General features: G+C 44.0%; 2 protein-coding genes across 2 annotated transcripts; both read right to left on the reverse strand.

Moving 5' to 3' along the window:
- Nucleotides 1–425: 425 nt before the first annotated feature.
- On the reverse strand, nt 426–17192 carry med15 (mediator complex subunit 15). The gene is made up of 19 exons (XM_021312957.2): nt 17017–17192; nt 15822–15915; nt 15608–15659; nt 15484–15507; nt 15179–15343; nt 14865–15004; nt 14724–14765; nt 7743–8072; nt 7547–7639; nt 7360–7467; nt 7123–7238; nt 6919–7049; nt 5613–5747; nt 4415–4478; nt 4261–4327; nt 2625–2782; nt 2389–2555; nt 1306–1404; nt 426–858 (listed from the first exon to the last, which is right to left on the reverse strand). The coding sequence occupies exons 1-19, from the start codon at nt 17082–17084 to the stop codon at nt 722–724; spliced, it is 2190 nt and encodes a 729-aa protein (XP_021168632.2). The 5' UTR covers nt 17085–17192; the 3' UTR covers nt 426–721.
- LOC110367350 (zinc finger MYM-type protein 1) lies at nt 10853–14698 on the reverse strand. The gene is made up of 2 exons (XM_036148658.1): nt 14153–14698; nt 10853–13342 (listed from the first exon to the last, which is right to left on the reverse strand). Exon 2 carries the CDS (start codon nt 13050–13052, stop codon nt 11049–11051), a length of 2004 nt encoding a protein of 667 aa, XP_036004551.1. The 5' UTR covers nt 13053–13342; nt 14153–14698; the 3' UTR covers nt 10853–11048.
- Nucleotides 17193–20214: the final 3022 nt, after the last annotated feature.

Below are 20214 nucleotides of genomic sequence, written 5' to 3' on the forward strand. Positions count from 1 at the left end.
CGTGCTGCGCTGATTCTGTGGGTTAAATCCGAGGTAGCAGCAATCTGCTCACTGATTGGCCCGACTCCTGACCAGGGACTAACGAGCTGTGATAGAAATGCTCAAAAACGGGTCGAGCTGAGTGGGGCCAGTGTTAACGAGGCAATCAGGACTATTGTGTCAGAATGACTCCCTGCTAAAACTTTAGGGTAAGACAGAAACCCAACGAGTCCGTCAGGCAAGGAGCGCTTTGGCTTCAGCTCAAAGACGCAAACATCAGGAATAAATGTTCAGGTTATTTCCAGACGAAATGTTTCCAGATTTATTTTTAAAATCCTGACTTTAAAACTTGTTTTCTGACCCTGAAGTCTGCTGCTGTTTATGAATCAAAACCAAGAAGCTGATTAAATGTTTAATGATAAAAACCCACAGGAGTGCTGAACTGGTTCATGTTGAAAATGGTTTTATTTATATAAAAAACAAAAAAAAAAAAAAACATTTAAGGAGCAGATAAATCTTTACTTATATCGACCGTTTTTAAACGTCAGTGACAGAACGATGCATTCAGGAGAAACTCAGCGGCAGGTAAACAGGTGAGCAGCAGGAGCTGCTTTCATCCTCTGGATCAGAACGTAGTGTCAGTTACTGGCTGCCACCGGTGGCCTCGGACGGGCGGGGCTTCAGGCAGCAGGTGAGCGAGGGGGCGGGGCTTCAGGCAACAGGTGAGCGAGGGGGCGGGGCTTCAGGCAGCGGACAGGCAGGCCTGCCGGACGCTCTGGGCCCAGGTGTTGAGCAGCTCCGTCACGGAGTGTTTGTCCGGCAGCTGCAGCAGCTTGGAGGTCATGTTTCTGTGCACCGTCTGCAGGAAGCTGTTCGCACCTGGGAGACAGCAGAGACGGCGTTACCACGGAGACGGACACGGAGACGGACATTCACACGGAGACGGACCCGTCCAGAGTCTCCATGCTGCCACAGATTTACAAAACAGACACCAGGACGACGCTTTCCAGCTGATATCACTTCAGGGTTCTACAACCTGCAGCTTAGATCTTCCACAGAAGAAATTATTTAAAATGTTTTTTTACCAGAAATATAATAATAAATGAAGATGTGGGAACTTTTATGGAATAACTGCCTTAAGCCAAAACTATTTACTAATCTGTTTGTCTTGTCATCAGGAGGGGAACTTTCTGCTCTTTTACATCATTTCCATAAATATCAGAATCAGGAACAACAAAATGTATCAATCCTCTGTCTGCAGGTTTTATATTTTTTCCTTTAATACCTAAAAACAGAAATAAAAAGCTGATTTTTGTGTTTCCTCACCGTAATGATCTCCGTCGTCGGCCCAGTGCGGGCTCTGATCCGGATAGTCTGCAGGAACGCTGAGCTGCAGCGGAGGAACGCTGGGCAGGTTTTTATCATCTGACGGACAAACGACAACAAAGACAAGGTGAGATGAAGGGCAGCGGCGCCGAGTCAACAGGAACCAGAACTGCAGGAGCAGCAGACGGCTGGACGATAATTAAATTAAAAAATAAACAAAAAGTCAATAAAACGTTCAATAGAATAACAGTTTTCCTTCCTTTAGCATTCTATCATGTAGGTTAATATTACATCATTACGTCCTTTCAACCAATCACAACGCAGACCCAGGAACCAAGCTCCGCCCCCTTCAGAGTCCAGAGAGCATGTGTTCTTTTTTTATTTTTTAAAAACTTGCAGTTTTGGTAAAAAGTTGGTTGAATAAAGGATTTAGTTTGATTTCAGTGTTTGTGTCTTTATCTGAAAATAAGTGAAATAAAACAAAATATCCAGGGGTGCACTTAAAATATATGTTTTGAATTTGTTGATAATGATCGATATTGATCAATATGATTTCTATACCATCGATGTGCTTTTTATTATCCATCCCTGTGGAGAACGGATCCAGAATCTCTCTCCAGATTCCAGGAGAGTCTGGAGCTCAGAGGGGAAAATCTAACGAGAACGATTTTATCTTAAATTAATCCCAGAAAGTCGTGAACTTTCTTCTGCAGAACTGGATGAACTCTTCGTCCTGATCCACTGATCTGAATCAGCAGGAAAACAGCAGCAACTAGACAACGAACACCAGAGAACCTGAAAATGTTGCTATCATGAAATATAATAATCATCATTTATGGTAACAACACATTCTGATGAGATCCGTCCTTCATATCCAACTCGTCGCTCTGGGAGCAGCAGACGGCCACTGGGTGGCGCCGGGGAGCCAGACAGGAAACCTGATTATTTATTTCATAGTTGCTGTATTTGCTGATTACTCAGCAGAGGCTGGTAGCGTCAGCATCCAGCTCCCTCTGCAGAGCTAAACCCTGCGCTGCCTAACTGACCTGGGGTCAGCGGGGGCCGGCTGTCGCGGCGTCTCACCCAGCTTGCAGATGAGATGCACGGTTCCGTTGTTGCTGCAGAACGACGGGTCCAGATTGACCAGGAACTTGACGTCGAGGCGCGCCACCTCCCCCTGCAGGATGTTGGGGATGGTCTGCCGCTCGTCTTCCTCGTGCTTCCTCTTCCTCCCGCAGACGTTCGGTCCCCTGGGGAACAGGTGAGCGGGTCAAACAGGGCGGGGCCAGGCGGCGTGGAGCAGAGCGACAGGCGCTTACGTGATGGGCGGCCCGTGGATGGCGCTCATGGCGGGGGCGAAGGTCCGGTACAGGGAGTGGTTGAAGACCGGAGAGCGGATGTTGGCCATGACGGCGTCCAGCAGCGGCTGGCACAGGTACTGCTGCTTGGTGGGCACCGGAGGAGGAGGGGGGGTCGGCTGAAACAGACAGAACCGCTTTCAGAACCATCTAAGGTTCACCTAGACCGGGGCTGTCAAACTCATTTCTATATTGAGCCACTTTGGCATCATGAAGTCGTTAAAAGCGCCGGTTGCACCTGTATAGATGACACTTTTGATTTTAGAACTTCATTCCAGTTTCCATACCAACGTAAAAGACTTCACAGTAACATAAAATCAGCACCTGTAGGCCCATTTTAATAGCCTCGTGAGACCATCCTGATCTCGCGAGCTTTCAAGGTTTCACTCGCAGATCAGTCTGGCTACTCTCCGTTAAAGAAAATTTGGAGCCGTTCACCAAACGAACGTCCAATCAGCGTTGGCTTTGAGGCGGGTTGAGGTGTGACGCAACGGGAAGCGCGTCAGTTCAGTCTAAAGAACATGGCGGCTTCAGCCGATGAAACTAGCGTTAGCGTGGCTATCGAGCAAGTTTTATCAGAATTACAGAGTATTTCTTTGCTGAGCTAACGAGCCTTTACCTGCAGCAGCAAGAGTAGCTTGGCTTGTGGTTGTGTTTTCGTCGTCGCTCGTAACAGAGTGACGACGAATCTGATTGGTTCATTTGGCCCGTCTATCACCAACATAGGCCAATCAGCTAACCAGTATTTTCGCCCCTTCCCAAAATTACTTCAACGGAAGGTTTCCAGATGGATATGCGGAGCAAATCTATCTGGCGGAGTCAGGTTACCATTTTAATAGATTATCTGCAAAAAATGTTGAAACTGGGGTGAGTTACACTTTAAACTCTCATCATTCTGCATAACTTATTCTCTTTTTTGGCATTTCTGGGTTGTTTTTATTTATGTGTTTCGCTACAGGTGGCACAGTTTTAGGCACTTTATTACAATTTAAAAGGATATATGCCTGTACTTTATGACATGACATGCCATTTTTGGCTCTTGAGGGCCGGATAAATTGCCTTGGCCGGCCAGATTTGGCGTGATGTAGACAGAAAAATTAAGCCGGAGAGGTCGGCACAGAACCAAACACCCAGCAGAGAAGTGACGCGATCAGTTGTCTTCCCTTAGCAGCAGCCAGGGTGGTGAGGCTCTTATTGTGAAGGTTCCCTATAAACAATCATCTGCTAACGAGTCAAACAGACTAACCCGACCATTCGGGTCGGCGCTTACTGCCTCGCCACCAGCAGCTAGCAGCCAGGACCAAACACCTCCTGAAGGCTTCCTGGCCCGGCTCTGAGGTCCAAAGCCCGCTACGTGAAGCATTTGGTTCTGGTTGGTGGTTCTAACGTCATATCTGCCCACTAACCACCGACCTGAGGGTTTAAACCCTGACAGCAGGCGGCTGGCTGGTTTCAGGCTGAAGGAAGCGAACATAGACCTACGTTGTATAGAATGTGCCTACAGACAATCCCACGGTCCTTTAAAGGGGAAAAAAACGAATTGTAGGCTGAAAACGAAATGATGTGAGCAGACGGCAGGAGGTTCAGCTCGTCTCACCACGGCCATGTCGTTCTTCAGTTTCTCCAAAGCAATCTCACATTTCTGCAGCGTCTTCAGAGGACACCTGGAGGGGAGAACAGAGAAGCCCAGGATGAAGCGGCGAGCGCCTCGGCTGCAGCTACCAGGAAGCGCTGAAGGTGCGTCTCGGTACCTGATGTTTGGATCTGTCAGGATGTTCAGCAGACTCTTCATCTTGCTCAGATCCTTCTTCCTGTCTGGCAGCACAAAACCACAAACTTTAACTTCCTGTCCTCTCATCATTTAATGGAATATTTATCATGAACCCTTCAGTTCTGGGAACTTTCAGCTTCCTGGTTCCTAAATTTACCTCTGAAACATTACATATTTGAAAAGTAAAGTTAGTGACTTTTCAACTTGTCCCCAGAAGATTCTAAAAAATCTTTTATTCAAGTTAAAGAAGAAACCAGATGTTATCTAAAAATGTATATTATAATGCAAAATAAAAACACCATAGAGAATCATTAACATAGGTTGCAATAAGGACAAACTTCAGAAATGTTAAAATATAAATATTAAATTTAATATAAAATTTAATCAGATTGATGCTCATCTGAACATTTGTTCTGGAGCCCTAAAGCCTGAAGGCTTCCTGTCTGACCTCCTGTCCACTTCCTGTCTGACTTCTTCACTTCCTGGCTGACCTCCTGTCCACTTCCCCTCTAAATTCTTCACTTCCTGTCTGACCTCCTGTCCACTTCCTGTCTGACTTCTTCACTTCCTGTCTGACCTCCTGTCCACTTCCTGTCTGACTTCTTCAATTCCTGTCTGACCTCCTGTCCACTTCCTGTCTGACTTCTTCACTTCCTGTCTGACCTCCTGTCTGACCTCCTCTCCAATTCCTGTCGACCTCCTGTCCACTTCCTGTCTGACTTCTTCACTTCCTGTCTGACCTCCTGTCTGACTTCCTGTTCATTTCCTGTCTGACCTCCTGTCCACTTCCTGTCTGACTTCTTCACTTCCTGTCTGACCTCCTGTCCACTTCCTGTCTGACTTCTTCACTTCCTGTCTGACCTCCTGTCCACTTCCTGTCTGACTTCTTCACTTCCTGTCTGACCTCCTGTCCACTTCCTGTCTGACTTCTTCACTTCCTATCTGACCTCCTGTCCACTTCCTGTCTGACTTCTTCACTTCCTGTCTGACCTCCTGTCCACTTCCTGTTCATTTCCTGTCTGACTTCCTGTTTATTTCCTGTCTGACTTCCTGTCTGACCTCCTGTCCACTTCCTGTCTAACCCTCTCTCCACTTCCTGTCTGACCCCCTCTCCACTTCCTGTCTGACACCCTCTCCACTTCCTGTCTGACTTCCTCCTCAGAGCGTCCAGGCTTCACCTTCATTCTTGTCGATCTTGTTGATCATCCGGCGAAGCGGCTCGATGTATTTGGACAGCTGCTTGAGTTTCTCCATGTACTGCTGCTCCTCCAGAGATGTAGCTCCAGCCGGACTCATGGCCGAGTTGGGGTTACCTGGGGGGGCAGAAGTCACATGACGTGAGACCGTCTGCAACCCCAAATCTGGTTCTAGTCTCTCATCACTTCCTGTTCTGGTCATGCTCATGTTTTAAACACAACCATCCAGATGCATCAATGAGGACCTGCAGGTTGTTGGACTCTTCTGCGACACCTAGAGGCCATGATGGTAGAACCACAGAACTGTGAGGGCTGCACAACCACTGTAATTTTTGGACTATAAGGATAACTTAAAATCCTTAAATCTTCTCAAAGATTGATGGTGCTCCTTATCTGTGATCACCAGCTGATTTTATGTGGAACAATGAGCTCATAAATCTGTTAAAATGTGTAAATATGACTTTCATTAGCAATGAAGCCACTCCGCTCAATGCATATTAGGAGCATTACGAAACACTGTCTCTACCTGAGGACCCCTGAGCTGTCTACCAGACTGCCTGACTGTAATGTCTAAACTAGAAGTGCATTCATGTAAGGCAGCCTGGAGTACGCACTAGCAACAATAAACCTAGTAAGTTAATTCATTATAAAAGTTTATTTTGGCCTGATGTTAGAAACAGGGCAGTGTAGTCCAGCTACTCTGTCCTCCTGAGACGGATAGAGAGCTGTGGACGTGAAGGAGAGATGTTACACACTTGGGGAGAATATTTAGTGCTCCTTTTGTTCTGAAAAATACGGTAATTGCATTTGCAATATAATCGCAATTACGCAAAATGCAATTTCCAAATGGCATCAGGTGTCAAATGTTTAAAGTGGGTTTGCTCCATATTGGGAGAGGCAAGTTCACTCAAAGTTTACAAAAACGTATACGTTTGTTTGTATGTGTAATAAAATATGAATGTTTCACATAGACTGGTTAAAATAGCTGTAAATAAAAATAATTATCTTACAATGCTCTTAAACAAGCGCTAGTTTTTGCCTGAAAGTAAACCAGCTAATTAGATGTGAGTTTTTTTACGCAAACTAAAGTATCTGTAGGTGTGAGAAGTGACGCTAGCAGTGGCGCCACTCCAATCGTGTTTTAGAGAAAAACACATCAAAGAAATCTGATTTATTTTTTAACCGTCTAACGTTAACGAGGCTGCAGACCTCCGCCACAGCCACTCACAATATGGCGGCAGCGCCGCTGATTGTGTAGCATCTGCCCTTCTACGCCCAGCCGAGTTACCTGGAGTGTTCAGTGGTCCAGGTGAGGCCACGCCGTGGTTCTGCTGGGGGGTTCTGGAGGTGACCGGGCTCGGGGAGGGCTGAGGGGACGGGCTGGGCTGGAAGCCCCCCGGAGACGGCGTGGGACCGGAGCTGCAGGGAGGAAGCAGGAAGTGATTAACGGGCCGCGGCGGCGAGGGGCGTGGCTTCTGAACACCTGTCATACCTGACCGAGTTGGGCTGGGAGGAGGGGGGCTGAGGGGATGGCTGGGGGGGAGGCAGCATCTGCGGAGTGGGTACCTGGACAGGTGAGGGTGATGACATCATGGGATGCTGCTGCACCTATGGAGGCGGACAGGAGACGGAACCGGCACCAGGTAAGAGCTGAGGCTAATCAGAACCGCCTGACGCCGTTAGCGTGTTGTATTTAAACGACGTGTTGAAGAAGCGCTGAGCTACCGACCTGTTGGGTCATCATCTGACCTCCAGCTGCGTTATTTGGAGGAGGGATGGAGGAGTTCAGAGAAGGCCGAGGACCTCGGGGCAGATTCTGCATGGGAGGACGGACCATCTGCAGGGCCAGACCAACAGAGGCGTTAGCGGAGAGGAAACCGATTCCCCTTAAGCTCCCGGGTCTGCAGAGGTCTCACCTGGCCAGGTACGGCGCCGGCTGCGTTAGCGGCTGCGTTGAGCTGCGCCTGAGCCGCGGCCTGCTGGGCTTGCTGCAGCGGCAGCCCGCGGGCCTGCCACACACGGAGAGCGGAGCATGCAAGCAGAGGAGAGTGAGCGGCAGCGCAGAAGCGTCAGGTGTGGTTCTGCACAGGTGTGCTGGGTGTCGGGTCTCACCTGGAAGGCCTGCAGCTTGAGCTGCTGCTGCTGCTGCTGGCTCAGAGAGTTGATGGGAACCGACTGAGCCGTCATCTGTCCGGCCAGAGACTGAGGCACCATCCCGGGCTGCTGCTGGGAGTGTGGAGGCATCTGGCCCGCCTGAACCTGCTGCTGCTGCTGCTGCTGCACCATCTGCTGGATGGACTGGGCCTGGGCCTGAGCCTGAGCCTGCACCTGGGCCTGCACCTGGGCTTGTACCTGGGCCTGGGCCTGAGCCTGGGCCTGCTGCTGCTGCTGCTGGTGCTGCTGCTGCTGCAGCTGCAGTAGCTGCATCCTGGTCTGATGCATCTGCACACATAGAAACAGAAGGTGATGGTCAGGAAGGAGCTGCAGCCGCTCATTAACATCATTCAGTCTGTGTAAATGCTGCTCAGCATCCAAACATCACAAAAACAACTTGTTCAAACGGCGAACAGGGAGACGTGAAATAAACCTGAGAGCTTCTCTGCCTCCGTCAGGAGTAACCGTGTGATTTTAGCTTTTATTGCTACCCTAAAGCTCAGAGAGCAGCAAATACTGCAGGATCCAGTTTACACCACCAGGTGGCAGACTGCCGTGTTCAATGTGAGTTTAAGAAAAACTGCTCAAACAAACTTTGTTCAATTTAAAACAACTAAAATGTTGATGTTTCATTATTGTTACTGATGTGAATATTCAGAAAGGTGTGAATTGAGTATAAGAATGCTTACAAGGACAGTTAGAGGACAGCGAAGGGAAAAGTCTGGCTGGCTTCTTGTTAACCCGTCATGTCCAGGTTGATGGAGAAGCTACACCGCACATCACAAATTAATCTATTAAATTAATTAAAAACTAAAGCATATGTGCCCGTATTCCCAAAAGTTACTTTACTCATCTACGCATTCAGCAGGGCTGCTGTTATTTTACACTTTAGCTTACAGTGTTGTTTGGTTTTTATTGCTCCAACGCTATAATCTCGCCATTTGTGGATTTTATTTTTTGAAATGTGGTGTCTATTTTGTGAATTTTATTAAAAAAAACTACGAACAGGTACCTGGGATGTGGGGGTATCCATAGTCGCATTAAGCCTGAGGAAGGATGGCAGCCATGGTGACGATAAAGAGCGCGTGAAGCTAGCGGTTATTTTTTTCTTCTTTTACAACAAGAGGCAGGATGGCTGCATTGCTGATAAAAACATCTCCCACTAAAAGTAAATGATTGTATTAGAGATCATAGTTAAAGGAATTTTACAAGGTCAAAATATAGCTAGTGTATGTTTTCCTCTCTAACTGTTATTATATCAGATTAGATCATTGACAGGTTCCTGTACGCTCCTAAAACCTCAGACGTGTCAACAGGACGGACTTGTTCTCCACCATTATTTCCACTCAGTTTTCTCTGCTGACGTTTCCAGTGTTATTATTTTGGATCATGCTTGAATATTTATGGGTGTTGTTCCTAAATGTTCGCTCCCTAACGGCGTAATTCTATAAGATCAGGGATTTATTTCACGTTTTTGTACCAAATTCCAGTCTTTTTGTCAGTAAATACTCCATCAGCGACAAACGCGTCAGTTTTAGGGGAAACCTGCAAACAGATGCAGAAGGTTGACTTATTCCACGCTTGGCCACAAAGAAGCGGCAAAAACAAGAGAACCAGAAATCATTAGAACACAAATCGTCAGCTAAAGTAAAGGCAGACGTTTCCTCTCCTTCACCTCTGCTGGGGGAAGAAATCAAAACGCTTAGATCAGCTCTTAACTGCTCCTCACAGGGGACGCAGAGAAAAGCATTCAGTGTCCTATGCTTGGCATATCGTGTTTAAAAAGCTGCAGAATCACTGCTGCAGCAGCGCCGATAGGGCTTACGAGAATAAGCTAATAATAAGCTAATAAATACCTGCTTTAAAAAGTGCTTAGGGACAATTTACCAGCGGCCCTTCCTCAACGGTCCCATAACTACACTGGAAGCGGTCGGCGCTATTAAAGACCTGATGGTTTTGTTGTGAATTTTATAAATAGTTCCAGGATACCCATCTCTGCTTGATGTTTTTAATCGTTCTTTCACAGCAGAGGAATTTCCTCAAACACTTAAAGAAGCTAATCTAACCCTCATTTCAAAGAAGGCTAAATGAGTCCTGTGCGTCCTACAGTCTGTTTTAATGTAGAGTTGTGCATAAAAATTGATACATAGATTAATTTCTATGTTGTTAAAAAATATTTAGTATCCATATTCTGGCTTTCAATATGGATATACCTCCCAACCCCTAGGGGGCGTTATTACAGCGCACCATTACTGTTCACAGTGAGGAAGAGCAGTGAGATTAATCTGTGGAATGGCCGACAGGATTTTAGAAGCGCTTTCGTCCCTAAAATCAGACGTTTGGGACATTTTTGGTTTCTGTGATACATTAAATCCATTAAACCAAATGCACTTTATGTTCCTGTTAATATATCAGAGTTCAATAAACTGAACATAAATATAATATTTGGCTGGTTTTGTTGATTGAATGACTTTGGGCATTAATTTGAAAGTAATAAATATCTATATTGGAGTCAAATCAAATCAAGCTCATCCTAGATGACACCCAGACATATTTTAACGGTTGATAAAATGTTAGCTCCTCGTTTAGAAAATCTATGACCCACTAATAAAGGAATTCTGCTTTTAATGCCAGATGGCTGCTAAATGCTCTTCACGCTTTTAAGCAGAACTCTATCAGAGGTCTGGTGCTTTTGGCCATGTTGGATTTCACAAATTAGGTGAATACGGTCTGGGCGATAGCTTCATAAAGCAGGTAAAAATGAGAAATAATGAACCACAGACAGCAGTTTTGACTAATAAACTCCCCTAATTTTTCTTTTAGGCCACTGAGCTTCTTGCTGAGGCCATGAGGGCAACGCCCCCAATCAGGCTAAGCAATTTGGTGCCCTAGGCAATATTTTAGGTGGCGCCCCCTTGCATCACTGTACAGTAGTTGCATGTCTGCTACTGAACATATACTCACAAGAAACTGAGTCTTGGACTATTTTTTTATTTGCATAAAACAATATTCACATTCAAAATACTTACAAATAAGTAAAGAAACAAATACAAAAAAATGAACTCAACATATGAAATACAATATAAATATGGCACTGTGCTAAGTAAGAAATCAAAGAAATGAGTAGGCACAAAAATACAAGGATTTAAACAAAATAAAAAAATAACATGAAAAGATGATCTTACAAATAGCTCTTGTGGTGATTTTAGTCTGCCTTAACTTGAATTACTTCCAAAACTAAATACCACCACGTTTCTCACATCCTTACAGCTTTACTTTCCTGGATTTTCTTTTGGCAAAGTCGTCTATAACATCATCGTATGACAACTGATGTGAGACCACATGATTAATGCTTATGATGGAGAGTCCACTGAGATGTTCCTGCATCATAGTGGATCTCAGGTAAGTTTTTATCAGTTTAAACTTGGAGAAGCTTCTCTCAGCAGCAGCAACCGTAACAGGAAGAGTGGCAGAGATTCTCAAAGCGACCCACATGTTGGGGTAAATTTCTGTTAGCTTCTTCTCATGCAGGAAGGCTAAAAGCTCCATGTTTGTCATATTAGTTGATGGCAATGGTGGGAAATTTAACATTTCCCTTGTAAGCTCTGCTCCATCAATGTCCTGCTGGCTGTCCTGGGTCAGAGCGGTACTTAGGGTCTGACACTTCTGTAGCAGCTCTTTTTCTGCTAAGTTGGGGAAATCGAGGAGAACACCAAACAAGTTATTCACGTCTCCAAGATTCTGAAATCTCTCATCAAGTGAAGAAATGGCAGCATCCATGACTACATTAAAAAATGTGGTTTCCATCCTTTGCAGTGCATCTTGAATGTTCTCATCTGGAGACTCATAGCCAAAGTGAGTTTTTGTGGTTCTCAGTCGTTTCATTTCTAGTTCAGCCTCCACGTTCATGTCTTCACTCATCTCCCTGGCTGTTGTCTGTGCATCAGAAAATCCAGTGTTCCTGTAACTGCTGAGGGAATCTCTTGTTTTCCTCAGCAAGTCGACAGCTACGTCAAGCTGCATGGAGGGAGACTGCATCAGTTTACTCACATGCTGGAGTTTGCAGAGAACGTCATACCAGACGACCGTACAAATGCAAAAGCGAAACGATCCAATCTCCTCAGCTAAAGCCTGGGCTTCAACTCTCACCACAGGGTCTGTAGTTTTCCCCCTCACCTCCAGAAGAGCCTCCCGGATTTGCCCAGCCTGATACCTTACTGCCTCAACGCTTTTTATCCTGCTCTCCCATCTGGTCTCAGTCCATGATTTCAGAGTGATTTTCACATATTTTAAGAGGACATCCCACCTTTGGGTGGAGGCTGAGAAGAGCTTGAATAATTTTGTCAAATGCCCAAAGTAGCTAAGGGCATCTGGTGAGCTTTTTGCAGCATCAGCTACTACCAGATTTAAACTGTGGGCACCACATGGGACATAAAAAGCTCTGGAGTTCAGCTGAAGCAACTTTGCCTGAACACCTTTATTTTTTCCCTTCACATTGGCGCCGTTGTCATATGACTGGCCTCTGCAGTCCTCAAATGGGATGTTAAGTTCCTCTAGTCTTTTTAGGATCAGAGATGACAAATGTTCTCCAGTTGACTGCTCTGCCACCAGAAAGCCTAAGAAATGCTCTTTTACCTGAGGAACGTCGTCTTGTGACACTATCCTGACTACGACAGAGAGCTGGTCCTTATCGTTCAGATCAGGGCTGCAGTCTAAAATGATGGAGAAATATTTGCAAAGTTTGATCTCTGTCACAATGTGTTGTATTATTTTAGAACTGATGGAGTCAATCAGTTCATTTTGAATCGTTTTGCCAAGATAATGTCCATGACGGCCAGCTCCACTCTCCACCCTACTGACATGCTGCTTCATCACTGGATCAAATCTGGCCATGAGCTCCACCTCTTTCAGAAAATGTCCATTGTCTGGTTTATTTAACGTGTCTGTGGAACCCCTAAAACTCATGTTTCTTTCAGCTAAGGACTGAATTATTGCCACCAGTCGGTGTAGAACGTCACGCCACCTTTTTCTCTCAGCCTCATTAAGTGCCATTTCTCGTTTATCTATTTTAATTCCCTTTGCAAACCGGACCTTTAAGTCCTTCCATGTTGCCATGTGAGCATTATGCTCCTGGCTATCTTCATGGACCTTGAGCAAGTCACTTGCATTTTTCCAGTCCTTTAGTCCTTCCCTGTTCAGTTTGTAGTCTCTGTTAGAAAAAAGTTTGCAACAGAAGCAGTGCAAGCTATCGTCTTTCTTAGAGTACATAAGCCAGCTTCTTCTGACTTTTTCTCCGTTGATTAAGAGTCTGTTAAAATATTCATGCTGACACCGTCGTCCCTCTTTTGTTTTAGGGAATGTGAAGCTGTTTTCTGTTTGAAATGGACCTCTGTGAACTAATTCTGTTCGTATCTCATCAGTTAGAGGATGTGGCCAGTCAGCCGGGTCTACTGGAGCAACAGGAGGAGCGCTTGATGCTTCATCACTGCTGGGTGGCGCTGCTGAGGTGGAGGCGACTGGAGGATCTGCAGGAGGACTGAGAAACCTCAGCAGCGCATCTGAAGACAGAAGAGGAATATGTGACACCAGTCTAATAATAAACACATGATTTCAAGAGTAAAGTAAAATTAAATAATATAAACAAAAAAGATATGCATACATGATGTACACTATCGTTTATAATATACAATATAATTTTTGTATTAGTACTAATTATTACTGTAATTTATTGTTATTACAGTGAAATGTTAATTAGAAGAATGCAGTGGATCAGTAAACTGCAGTATAATGTACTATAACATGTGGGAATGCTAACTTTGCTGTAACATTAATGATGTAAACTTTAACACTAACATAGTTTAACATGATGAACACACTTTAGATAATATGAGCTATAACACAGCTAACAGCTAGGCTTATAACTATGGAAAATTAATAGTATTTTCATTGACTACTACCACCTGAGAAAAGGTAAAAAAAAAACATGTCTTTTTTTAATGAAATAAAAAATAATAATAATTAAAATATATTATATATATATATATATATATATATATATATATATATATATATATGTGTGTGTATGTGTGTGTAAAAAAAATATATATATATATATATATATATATATAAATAAAGTAAAATAACCATGTCAATGCAATTAACATTATAATACCTGATGAATAGATCTAATGTATACATATTTGCCTGAGGATGGCGGGGGGCCCTTCCATAACAATAACTGATGTTAAGACAGCGCTAGCTATTTATTGATTAGCAAACTATGTCACGCCAACGGCTAATGCTATTATCGATCATTGTTCTGCAACAGTAAAATAATATCATTATCATCATCTTTACTGTAACATTACCTCCGTCTTCGTCACGTTTCTCCTCCTCTTCTTTTCTTTTTTTCCTCTCCGGGGCACCAGACAGTTTTGGACGCTTTGGTGAGATTTTAGATGCAACAAAGAATGAAAACCAAGGGGCAGGTAAAAGAAGTCGGGCTTTTTTTAATCTTTTTTATTAAGGTATAGGTATAGACAGGGCGCCCCCTGGTGGTTTGCGCCCTTAGCACTTTGCATTGTCTTTGTACTGAAATGTGCTATATAAATAAATTTGCCTTGCCTTAGCATTGCCAATCCTGCCTAAGCCACAGGCCGGCCCTGCCCCCAATAAGCGGCTCACAAACAGCTTAAGCCACAAAGTCACGTCGTATGCAGACGACGCCCTGATTCTCTTGACTGAATTCAAGAAGGTCAGAATTCAGCCTGGATGGATATTTATCGTCATTTTAGGCTAAGCTAGCAGCTCTGAGAGACTCTGAGGGTCTGTGTGAACACGAACCCTGGTTCTGACAGCAGGATTTTCTTTGTGTGGATCTTTGAGGACAGTAAAAAACATTCTGGGTTTGTGATTGGCTGGGTGGGTCTGGAAGAGTACCTGGTTCTGCTGCTGCTGCTGCTGGTTCTGGGCCTGCTGCTGGAGCTGCTGGTTCTGGGCCTGCTGCTGGAGCTGCTGGTTCTGGGTCTGCTGCTGGAGCTGCTGGTTCTGGTGGTGCTGCTGCAGGACCCGCAGCTGCTGCTGCTGCTGCTGGAACTGCTGCTGCTGGAGGGCAGCGTTCTGCTGCTGCTGCTGCTGCTGCTGCTGCTGCTGGAACTGCTGGAACTGCATGGAGTGCTGCTGCACCATCTGCTGCACCGACATCTGGCCGGGACCTCCCACTGCACAGACCGGAGGAGGTGAAGGAATGACTCGGTTCGTGACCCAGAGCCACTCTGGAGCTCAGACACAACATGCCTAGAGCAGAAACTGAAACTGCAAGCAGCTCGTTCCCACGCAGCCTGCATCCACAAAGCACTCTGAAGATGAGCATCGACAGCAGGAAACACACTCACTGGCTTGTGGGTTTCCAGACACGCCGGCCATGGCATGCTGGCCTATCTGCATCTGCCCCATGGCCCCCATGCCCCCCACTGTGGCGCCGGGGGGCCGAGGCCCCATGCCAATGGTGCCTGGGCCCCCTCCAACCCCTGTCAGGTTAGTCAGGGGATTCATGGGATCTAGCAGAGGGTAAATAACAGACAACATTACGCAGCTCCAACATGCACAGCAGAAATCATGACGGGTCTGGTAGCGACAGGTCCAGCCCGGGACGAAACGCAGCCCAGAAACCCCGAGAGAGAGCAAACGTCCCACTTACCAGGACCTCCCATGGCCTTCTTATCTGGAACACAGAGTCAGCAGTCTGGTTAGTTTCTACAGTTTCTCAGCGCCTCAGACACAACGCGGGTCTGGACACGGAGGTTTGACCGAGTTACACTCACGGATGTCTCTGAAGTGGATGATGAGCCTCGCCACCAGAGACAGATACTCCTCCTGAAAGAAAGCACATGTTCTCAGCTCTCTTTCTGCAGGTTCCCTCAAACGGGTTTGGATACACACCCAGAACTTTAATCATATGAAACCACGTCAACAGAGGCAGCAACGCTTTTCATGTCACATCAATGGCCGCCGGAGATGATTGTGGCAGGAACTCACTCTGGTCTTGGCTTTGATGAAGACGTGGTTCTCCATGTCGGTACCAGACTTGTGGGTGGTGTTCCCAGATCCTGCCTTTCTCATGGCATCTTCACTGAGGACCGAAATCACAAACCACACGTAACCAAAGCATGTTCCTCTCAACAACACACTTTTACTACTATACTAAAAACAAAAATCATAATAGAAAAAAAACACAATGGACAGAGGAGGCCTGTTCTGTTTACCAGGACATCATCACATCTTGGACGACTTGTTTGGATGCTTCACATTATTCCCTTTTACATTTGTTTTTATGAGACAGATTGACTTTATAAAGCTTTATTTTGCCAGGTTGCATATTTGTGGTAAGTTTAAACTTTTCACATATTAAACTAAATACTACCGACTCATTCACAATTTGTTTAAAGCAAAACTACTTACCATTAAAACTTTAATGTTATTTTGCCTGCCGTTAAATCCTGCAGAACAACCCTGGGTTTTATTGTTTTGCTGAAGATAACCGTCAAAAAGGAACAAAAAATTTTTAAACTCAAAAGGATCAAAGTATAAAAAAAAGAGTAATTGTTGGGCATCAGAAAGTTATTGATGACATTCATATAAGCAATGAATAACATTGTGATATTTCTATGACAGGATCCAGGTGAAGTATAAGAAAACAATAAACCGATCAGAAAATAATCGTAATCTAATTAAGCATTTCGACATGTTTAAATTAAATATCGACATCCACGCATACGAATACGTAGCTAAATAAAAAGAAGCTGAAAAAAAATGTACGTATTAAATATGAGGTTCCGGCTGAATCGCGCTGATTCGACAGATTTTCTTCGGTTTAATTCAGGGTTGCTGAACTCTGACATGACTGTCTCTGTGGTAATTATATAAAGTGATTATGTGGTGAAGTTAGGAGCTATTGTTTAAAACGCAGATTACTCTCAGCAGCTAATCACGCTAACTACTAAAACTGTTCAGAAGCAGACATTTTTTATTTTAGTAATTATACCAACGTCACAATAAAGATCGCCTTCGTGTTCTTCAGGCCACCCAAAATGCAGTTCGGGCAACAAACTGATTTTTAATCCCGTTTTTTTCTAATTTAACAGTTTTTAGAGACCGTTAGCGGCTAGCTAAGCTAGGGCTAGCCTAGCTAAGAGAAACAGAGTTAAACCGCGAAAAGAAGCAACTTTCTCACATCTGAGCCACGACTTTCTGTCGGAACTGGGGGCTCCTCCAGTCGCTGTCGGCCCCAGAGACCTCCATGGCACACTTTATCCAAAAATGTGGTTCTTTTCCAGGACTTTGGGTCGTATCGTTTTCTCCTTCCTTCTTCCGCTGCAGGGATAATGGCGGTGTCTGAGTCGGATGTTGGCGCCGGTGAACGCTTCCGCCGCCTGCTGGCCAGAGTTAGGAACTACATGGCAGCGCCACATTACATCTAACAGATAGCAGAGGAAACTTGCAGGATTTTGCTGATTTTTGTCATAAATATAATCTTATTTGTAGCTGTCAGAAATACTACGAGGTGATTATTGCCACCAGCGCTCATCTGCTCTATTAAAGGATCATTACTGTGATAATTCCTCCACAGTGTGCATTCAACACTGTCTCTTTATGGAAAAGAAATGTAACAACTAATTTTTCACATCTGTCAAAAGAATGTTTTCCGTCACTCCTAAAAAAACAAATTGAATGAAAGATTTCAGTTTTACAAATATAAAAAGGATTAAATGTAATTAACTTAAATTTCATATTCCACCCCAAGCGAAGGCGCTTTGTGTCAAAATAATAAACAACATTTATCCTAGATTTGAGATCACTTTTTCATATGGGGACGCATAAACAATTTAAATGTAGCCTTTTCAGATCATAAGGTACTTAAATTTGGTCTAATTATGAGGTCCAATTTTTGTTCATATTTGTAAATTTGCTTAAATTAAACCCATATTTATGGCATTTCTTAACAACTTGGTCTTGTTAAGAGAGTCTTTAAAAATATGCAACTCAAAGAAACCACAATGGCTTCATAATCGTTTTGAAAACGTTTCAGCTGATACTTGGGTTTTCGTTTATTGTACTACTTTATGTTCTAACTCGTGTGCTCTCAGTTTTATGTTCTATGTTAATGTTCATTCTTATTCTGTATTGTAAATAACTTCTCAAACTGTGTTCAACTGTCCACATGGCTGTAAGATTGGTTATGTTAATTAAAAAGCAAAGGTTCTGAGAGGCCTCCGCTGCCATAAATCAATGGTTAAGACACCAAGACCAGAAATGGTTTCATTACTTTGAGTCTATAAAGTTTAAGATCCGTTTTGTTTGTTTTCAGAGTTTAGTGCAGCTGGACTCCAAGCTGTGTTTAATCAACGTCTCACAAGTCAGACGGCCTCCTTCATCCACTAGGTCCCTCCTATTTTAGCCTGAAAGATGATAGATTTAAAATAAGCACAATCCGATTAAATGTTCATGGAGAAAAGTGAGACCTAAATAATCCGTGCATGCCTTGCTAATATAAAGTGTTCTAGGGACTCTGTAGTTGGGAAGAACATCTTGATGCATTTCTGAGTAACAATGATGGTCAGAAGAGGAGCAGAAATTACTTCTATCTGAATGCTGCATTCATTTTAGTGTTCTGATTTTTTTGTTTATTTTTTTTATCACAAGAGGTCTTTCTTCATGGTATTGAATTACAGGGATACAGAGCTCACCACAGAAAACCTTTAAATCCTAGGGATGGTGTCTGTTTGTTAGGTCTCCAAATTATTTTGGTCAGAAAACTAATCTTTGGATCTTCTCCAATTAAAAGTAGAAATCGTGTCAAAAGAGTGAATTTGTTGTACAACTGTCAGGACTTTAAACATTGAAAAATGCCTGCACAGACCACAGGTGGACCCCCACCCCTGCTTCTCTGTAAGCAGCCAGACGGCATAAACACGTCAGCAGAGGGAATTAACAGAGAGTATCAGAATAAACATGAATTGTTCATAATATTTATTAATATTTTGTCCAGGAGTGATGCTGAAAAACTAGTCCATGCATTTGTTACTTCAAGGCTGGACTATTGTAATTCTTTACTACCAGGAAGTCCACAAAATGCAGTTCAAAGTCTTCAGCTGATCCAAAATGCTGCAGCAAGATTTCTGATGAAAATCAACAAGAGGGATCATATTTCTCCTGTTTTAGCTTCCCTTCATTGGCTTCCTGTTAAATCAAATAACTCTCAGTGTAGCTGATGGCTGAGTTTTTACTACCATTAACTGTCTGAGCTCTCTTTCATCCTCTAGTCCTGAAAACTGGATCAGAGTTTATCTGCTAACTGAGTTTCTCTCCTAGTCGCAGCCACCTGGAGCTAGTCTGTCATAACTCTCTAACATAGAAAGTACTCCTGGGTCAATGTGAGCTTCTGAGCTTTCTGTGTCTCTGCTCTGTCTTCTCTAACATAGAAAGTACTCCTGGGTCAATGTGAGCTTCTGAGCTTTCTGTGTCTCTGCTCTGTCTTCTCTAAGCCCCAGTGGGTGGAGGCAGATGAGCGTTCACACTGAGCCTGGTTCTGGTTCTGCTGGAGGTTCTCCTGCCTGTTAAAGGGGAGTTTTCCTCTCCACTGTCGCTTCATGCATGCTCAGTATGAGGGATTGCTGCAAAGCCATCAACAATGCAGACGACTGTCCACTGTGGCTCTACGCTCTTTCAGGAGGAGTGAATGCTGCTTGGAGAGACTTGATGCAACCTGCTGGGTTTCCTTAGAGAGGAAACTTTCTCACCAACCTGGATAAACTGAACCTGACTGCGTTGTTTGCCAAGTCGGGAAGGATGTGACTGACATTGAGTCTGTGTGTATAATTAGTATGAATTTACTTTATTGTAAATGTCTTGAGATGGCATGCGTTGTGAATTGGCTCTATATAAATAAACTGACTTAAATTTGGAACCATAAGTATAGTGAAATGTAGTATTTAGAATCTGGATCGGGTCTATTACCTTCATTTACACTAATAGTAGTTTGACTTTGATTTCTCTCTGCTCTCCATTAAGGCGTTTAAATTTATATACAAAGGGCTCTCCATTATTAATGGAGGGCCCTTTGTATATAAAATTAAACGCCTTAATAAAATTAAATGCCTTAATTTAAGTGTTTAAATTTATTTACAAAGGGAAATAAACATAACCAGTATTTTGTAAAAATGTTTGTTTTTACTAAATAGGAAAACTCGATTGAATTTGTGGAAATCTGCTTATTATTATTTTTATTATTACTATTATTATGGACACTGACGTAACAGACTACATCTCCCACAAGTCCCCTCGGTCCGCACAGAGGCAGTTCTTTCTGGGCTCCATGTGCAAGGGGGCGGGGCGAAAAAGTGTGTCACTGGGGCACGAGGCTCTCCCATGG

The sequence above is a fragment of the Fundulus heteroclitus genome, chromosome 16 (assembly GCF_011125445.2).
Source record: "Fundulus heteroclitus isolate FHET01 chromosome 16, MU-UCD_Fhet_4.1, whole genome shotgun sequence".
Taxonomy (NCBI): domain Eukaryota; kingdom Metazoa; phylum Chordata; class Actinopteri; order Cyprinodontiformes; family Fundulidae; genus Fundulus; species Fundulus heteroclitus.

Excerpts from the sequence above, each read along its gene's own strand:
- med15 (XM_021312957.2), bottom strand. The coding sequence starts at position 17,084 with ATGGAGGTCTCTGGGGCCGACAGCGACTGGAGGAGCCCCCAGTTCCGA. Across the intron at positions 15,005-15,178 it reads GTCTGGAAACCCACAAGCCA|TGGGAGGTCCCGGCCAGATG; the intron begins GTGAGTGTGTTT and ends CGGTCTGTGCAG. Across the intron at positions 8,073-14,723 it reads AGCAGCAGCAGCAGAACCAG|ATGCATCAGACCAGGATGCA; the intron begins GTACTCTTCCAG and ends CTATGTGTGCAG.
- LOC110367350 (XM_036148658.1), bottom strand. The coding sequence starts at position 13,052 with ATGTACTCTAAGAAAGACGATAGCTTGCACTGCTTCTGTTGCAAACTT.